The sequence below is a fragment of the Triticum aestivum genome, chromosome 2A (assembly GCF_018294505.1).
Source record: "Triticum aestivum cultivar Chinese Spring chromosome 2A, IWGSC CS RefSeq v2.1, whole genome shotgun sequence".
NCBI lineage: Eukaryota > Viridiplantae > Streptophyta > Magnoliopsida > Poales > Poaceae > Triticum > Triticum aestivum.
This window is the reverse complement of record NC_057797.1, coordinates 47,858,500-47,865,742: the sequence shown is the minus strand read 5'-3', so window position 1 is coordinate 47,865,742 and position 7,243 is coordinate 47,858,500. Positions and strand designations below refer to the sequence as shown.

Sequence of the window (7,243 nt, the reverse complement as noted above, 5' to 3'; positions counted from 1 at the left end):
CTAGTGCATGTCAGTCGGTGGAACCGGTCTCACGTAAGTGTATGTGTAAGGTTGGTCCGGGCCGCTTCATCCCACAATACCGATGAAGCAAAATAAGACTACTAGCGGCAAGAAAGTTGACAACATCTACGCCCACAACAAATTGTGTTCTACTCATGCAAAGAGAACTACGCATAGACCTAGCTCATGATGCCACTATTGGGGAACGTTGCAGAAAACAAAAAAATTCCTACGGTTTCACCAAGAGCCATCTATGAGTTCATCTAGCAACGAGTGATCGCAGTGCATCTACATACCTCTGTAGATCGCGAGCGGAAGCGTTCAAAGAACGGGGATGAGGGAGTCGTACTCGTCGTAATCCAAATCACCGGAGATCCTAGCGCCGAACGGACGGCACCTCCGCGTTCAACACACGTACGGTCAGCGTGACGTCTCCTCCTTCTTGATCCAGCAAGGGGGAAGGAGAGATTGATGAAGATCCAGCAGCACGACGGCGTGGTGGTGGATGCAGCAGTCACCGCAGCAGGGCTTCGCCGAGCTTCTGCGAGAGGGAGAGGTGTAGCAGGGGAGAGGGAGGCGCCAAGGCTTAAGGGTACGGCTGCCCCTCCCTCCCCCTCCCCTTTATATAGGCCCCTGGGGGGGCGGCCCTTGGAGATCTGATCTCCCAAGGGGGGCGGCGGCCAGGGGGGTGGAGTACCCCCCAAGGCAAGTGGGGCGCCCCCCCCCCACCCTAGGGTTTCAACCCTAGGCGCAGGGGGTGGGCCAAGGGGGGCGCACCAGCCCACTATGGGCTGGTTCCCCTCCCCACTTCAGCCCATGGGGCCCTTCGGGATGGGTGGCCCCACCCGGTGGACCCCCGGGACCCATTTGGTGGTCCCGGTACAATACCGGTGACCCCCGAATCTCTCCCGATGGCCGAAACTGCACTTCCTATATATAATTCTTTACCTCTGGACCATTCCGGAACTCCTCGTGACGTCCGGGATCTCATCCGGGACTCCAAACAACTTTTCGATTACTGCATACTCATATCTCTACAACCCTAGCATCACCGAACCTTAAGTGTGTAGACCCTACGGGTTCGGGAGACATGCAGACATGGCCGAGACGCCTCTCCGGCCAATAACCAACAGCGGGAACTGGATACCCATGTTGGCTCCCACATACTCCTTGATGATCTCATCGGATGAACCACGATGTCGAGGATTCAATCAAACCCCGTATACAATTCCCTTTGTCAATCGGTATTTTACTTGCCCGAGATTCGATCGTCGGTATCCCAATACCTCGTTCAATCTCGTTATCGGCAAGTCACTTTACTCGTACCGTAATGCATGATCCCGTGATCAAACACTTTGATCACATTGAGCTCATTATGATGATGCGTTACTGAGTGGGCCCGGTGATACCTCTCCGTCATACGGAGTGACAAATCCCAGTCTCGATCCGTGTTAACCCAACAGACACTTTCGGAGATACCCGTAGTATACCTTTATAGCCACTCAGTTACATTGTGACGTTTGGTACACCCAAAGCACTCCTACGGTCTCCGGGAGTTACACGATCTCATGGTCTAAGGAAAAGATACTTGACATTGGAAAAGCTCTAGCAAACGAACTATACGATCTTGTGCTATGCTTAGGATTGGGTCTTGTCCATCACATCATTCTCCTAATGATGTGATCTCGTTACCAATGACATCCAATGTCCATAGTCAGGAAACCATGACTATCTGTTGATCAACGAGCTAGTCAACTAGAGGCTTACTAGGGACATGTTGGTGTCTATGTATTCACACATGTATTACGATTTCCGGATAACACAATTATAGCATGAATATAAGACAATTATCATGAACAAGGAAATATAATAATAATCCTTTTATTATTGCCTCTAGGGCATATTTCCAACAATTGCTACCTTTTCTCCTTAAAGCATGGGTTCAATGGTGCGCCTGATCCAACAACAGGTGTTTACTCTGAATACTTTCTAATATGTAACTTATTTTTGTTACCTGCTAATGCTACACAAGGGCGGTACTTGGACAGGGGCACCGCCCTGACAATAATGTATTCCCATTTTTGTTCTCAAGAATTTAGTAATTGATGTCCTATCCATACATCTCTCTTCGAAAACTGTTGTGAGATGTTTGTTTTCAACAAATTTGGAATTCTGAAGAAGGTAAAGGATGTTCTCTCTTTTGTAGGACACAAAATATTTGTCAACTTGCTGTACCTATTTTTACTTGATTGGCAAGTTTATTCCCTTTTATCTCATTCAATCAACTAGATCATATGCACTGGTTCAAGCAGATCTATGAAATGCCTCTTTTTTACTAACAGTAACTCGAGTATACCAGTTGTAGACTTGTAGTGTTATTATCTTATAGCATATATAAGGAGAAACAATAAACAAAAATAAAAAGAGGCATGTGGCCAAAGGAAGTTTGATTTCAGCTGGTGATCCCATTTCTCCTGTACTTACATATAGCCTTTTGTATTATATTTGTTTCAAATGCCATCCATCTATATTTCCAGCAACATTTAGACTAGATATGAGAGGGAGAACAAACTTGATGCACTAAGTAATGTTTATTATTTGAGGGCTTCGGGTGCACCTGCCGTTCAAGTTTGCAAGCTTCTAACTTTACTTCAGGAAGATTATTTAGTGAAGGCCAAAATCAGTTGTGCATGTGCAGAATATCAACAAACCCGACATACTCATGCAATACAAGAAATATGTGAATGTATTGTATCTAAGTTTGATAATATATCGTAGCAGCTTCTGCGAACATCTAAATCGAGGAGATGATGTAATGTAGTTGGATGTTTTACCATAACTTGAAGTATGGACATGGAAGTTTATTTTTTGTTAGTCATTTATTTTTTATGAAACGGAAAAATATTGTCAATATTAGAAACACCATTTGATGCACTGATTTTTTTGTCTTGATAATTGTTTGCTCAAACGTCCCGCTGTAACGCACGGGGTATCTTCTAGTATAATATAACATGTAGGGAATTCATTGGAGAGGCACTAGCAACCTAATTAAACTAGCCACACACATGTTAAAATGATTAATTTGCACGCTATTGGTATATGGCATGGACGAGCAACTCTAACCTATTAACTCAGTGCCCAATGTCAGTTCTTGTTTTCTGCATGTTTTTGATTTTATAAAAAAATTATACCAAACGAAGTCCAAACACGATAAAACTTTACCGTGATTTTTTCTGGATCAGAAGGGATCCTAGAAGCTTCGGAAGGAGGACAGACGACGTACGGGAGAGCCAAAAGCTTAATTTTTTAATCCTTATTAAAAAGATGTGCTAGATTAACCTAACGGACGCGATTTATGCTTATTGCGTTCCAATTATGTTGGACGTCTTTCCGGCCGGTTTGACACGTACGTACGTCGCAGGTGCACACAAACTAGCACGCGCGCACTTGCTAGCTATCTGCAAGTAGTGCATGCATCCTTACCGAGGAAGCTGAGCACAAGAAGGTGAAGAGCGATCCCAGAAACAGCCAGATAGTCGTCTTAAACCTTGCCTCAAATGAGAGAAACCGCCTAAATCCCGCCCCATGCAGGGCAGATTAAAGATTTTTTGAGAAAATGACAAGTGAAGCCATTTTTAACTTTAATCTGGGCAGATTTTCAGGCAACATGCCTAAATCCGGGTTGGTTCTTGGTCCTGCTTGGCTGGATGGCCCAAGTCTGGGCAGATCTCCTCTGCACACAGCAGCAGGCCTAGCCAGGCCACTTGCACACAGTCGGCCCATCTTTTTCATTTAAGTAGAACCTACCTATAGACTCACTCACTCACTCGGTCCATCCATTTCATCTTTCTGACCCCAAAAGAAAATCTATTTCATTTTTGCAATTTGTCTACATTTTCATTATCAAGTATTTATTGTTGGCATTTTTTGGTTTATTAAATAATCAATTGTTCCCATTATCCTTGAATAAACATGACCTAGCCCTTTTTAACACAGTACAGATGCAAGGGCTCATATACACGCGCATACACTCACCCCTATGAACACACACACGCACACCCTACCCCTAGGGGCATCTCTGAAAGACTGAGCCGACATAACATCTTGAAATTTACGAAGTCATTAATCCAAGAATAAATGCGAGCACCAGGATTCGAACACGGGTGGGCTGGGATCTGGGAATACCACGGTCCCTCTAACCATCCAACTGCAGGTTGGTTCGCATGACCTAGCCCATTTATGCATACATTAAGCCAAAAAGGATATGAATGCACATTATTGTTCTGCAAGAGATCATTTTGACTCGAATGCACACTACCGATCTGCAAGAAGAGATGATTTTGACGCGAATGGAATAATCACAGCGAATCAATCACAATGGAAGACAAATGTATGTAGAAAGTGATTATGCACACACGGAAAGTCCTTACTGGTCAAAGATTATTTATTTGTTCGTACATGACCAGTAATTAGTTATAACGGTACCAATCATCACAGTGAGCATTCCTCCTCTTTTTCTGCAAATATTGATTCTCGAGACAGAAGGACAACAAATTCACTTGTTTTTGTTGTTGATTGATGCCTACAAACTTTTGCTTTTATTTTCAAAATCCTGGTCAATCCAATCTAAATCAAGGAGGAAAACAAGAAAGACATTTTTAGCTCTCAAATTGACGGTTCGTTTGGTTGGGGACAACACAGACTTCTTCTTTTTTTTTAACAGAACTGCCCATCTGAACTTCTCTTTATTCAAGAGGAACACGTCCAACCTATCCGCGGCGACAATCAGAAATTCATCATGGATACTACTCCCTCCGTCCCAAAATATAAGAACGTTTTTTACATTAGCATAGTATCAAAAATGTTCTTATATTTTAGGACAGAGGTAGTACATCATACTCCCTCCGTTCCAAAATAGATGACTCAACTTTGTACTAAGTTTAGTATAACGTTGGGTCATCTATTTTGGAACGGAGGGAGTAGGTCATAGGTGCATGAATCAACAGCTAAAGCAAAGGCATTTTTATTTTCAGCACATTGGAGAGCCGCAACATTGGCCTTCCTCCGCCCGTAAATGAGTTTGAAACCCTGAAATTCAACGGTTCATGAATTGAATTGCACAGTAGATTCCATCCACTCGTGAATGAAGATAATAAAATACTGATATCCTTTCACGCACGCGCGCGCGCACGTGCGGAGAACTGGAAACCACTCCTCATGCATGCACGTACCCTTCCGCCCGCCCTCGTGCTCCTTTGAACCAACCAAACTCCTCTATCATCACCTTCTTAGATCCTTCGAATATGCATATAGAACGCACACTTGCACGCACCCAGGAGCATATATATAACACGCAGAGCTCCATCAGGACTCAGTAAACCAGATTCCTAATCCACTACATCAATCAGCTAGCGTTAGCCTCAGCTTGCACGCACGCCACGGCCATGATGAAGATGACGCACGACGACTACGTCCACCTCTGCCTCATGGCGCTCGCCTCCGTGGCGACCGGCGGCGGCCAAGCGGAAGCAGCGAAGGGGCAATGGTTACAGACTCTACCGGCGACAACAGCAGCGGCCTGCGAGCTCCGGTTCCGGTGCTCCGTCTGCGGCAAGGCGTTCCCGTCCCACCAGGCGCTCGGCGGGCACAAGGCCAGCCACAGGAAACGGGCGGCGCTCGTGCTGCCGCTACAAAGCGTGTCGCCGGCGGAGGAGACGGTGGCATCGTCGACGTCATCTGGCGTCGGCGGGCACAGGTGCTCCGTGTGCCACCGGAGCTTTGCGACGGGGCAGGCGCTCGGCGGGCACAAGCGGTGCCACTACTGGGACGGGCTGTCGGTGTCGCTGACGGCGTCGGCGTCGGGTTCCGGGTCATCCGCGAGGGATTTCGACCTCAACCTGACGCCGGTGACGGAGAAGGCCGCCGCCGGCATGCGAAGGTGGGGAGAGGAGGAAGAGGTGCAGAGCCCCTTGCCGTTCAAGAAGCGGCGGCTGTCAAGTCCTTCCTTGGAGCTTAATTTAATACTCCTTGATTAATTGTGCTATACCTGTCAGTCCCACCGTTCATTCTTGTTTATTTCCACTTTTGCTTTTGAGCCTATTGTTTATTTCCACTTGAGAGCTCCTGATTCATTTGTGACTTTTGGTCAACTGCTAACACATTTGATGCAATAAATTTGGCATAGGATGGTTGTTCAATAGACAAAACAGTGGCATGTGATGAGAGAGGATTTTCTACCATGCACGGGACCTTCCGTGCATGCATCCATCGCATTATTTATTATTGTGTGGGACCTTTTCTATAGTGTTTTTTCTCACCCAACATAGTACATTCACATGCTATTATGTACTGACTAAGTTTCATTCAAATAAAGAGATGCCTAATGCATGTCGAAATAAAAGTTTGATTTACATTTTTTTCCATAATTGTGTTTTTTCTGACAAGGTCTTTAAAACAAGACCAATATTTAATATATTTTCAGAAATTATTTTTTTGACAACTAAATCACAATGCTTCAAACTTTTTCCATACAAATTTATTAATTCCATGTGAAAAAATAATAATGCTTCATTGTGTTTTGCAAAAAAAAAATCTAATTGTTTTACTATGGCTCCCCATGTTCCGTTGCATTTCATAATGTTACATTGTGTGCTCGTGTGTATCAAACTGATTCTTAGTAATCTAAAAGTTAGTAAATATTAATAGATTTTATTGCAAAAAAACTTTGAACTTATCTAGAGTTTTAAAAAATATAGCATATTTATGTGTACTTTTATAGTGCTTCACCATGTTTCAGAATTTTAATTTTAAAATTTATTGAAATATATTCAAAAGTGGTCTCGTTTGAAAGGTCTCGTCGTCAAAAACACAAATATGAAAACGGATCATAAATTGTTCTTTTGGTTCAAAAGATAAAATAGATTTAAACTTGTGAATAAAATGAAAAAGCATGGGTGGAACAGAGTGCTTGCATGTGGTGAGAGAAAGATCGAACAAACTGCGAGCAGTATAAATGCATTGTGTCGGATCTCCAAGCAAAAATCAACGGCGCATGCATGCACGGTACCTCCCGTGCATGGGAGATTAGCTTTTCTCGGCATGTGATCCTTTATCGGAAATAGCATAAATGAGAGTATATATATATCCCAGTGATTCTTTCTGACTTTATGTAAGTTTGAGCAATGAAATGTGATCCTTAATCAGACAGCTTATTACCAATGCAACGAGGAGTTTCCTTCAACTC

General features: G+C 43.9%; 1 protein-coding gene across 1 annotated transcript; it reads left to right on the top strand.

Moving 5' to 3' along the window:
• Positions 1–5,391: 5,391 nt before the first annotated feature.
• On the top strand, positions 5,392–6,182 carry LOC123184637 (zinc finger protein 36-like). Its single transcript, XM_044596728.1, has one exon. The coding sequence runs from the start codon at positions 5,445–5,447 to the stop codon at positions 6,033–6,035; it is 591 nt and encodes a 196-aa protein (XP_044452663.1). The 5' UTR covers positions 5,392–5,444; the 3' UTR covers positions 6,036–6,182.
• The last annotated feature ends 1,061 nt before the right edge of the window (positions 6,183–7,243 follow it).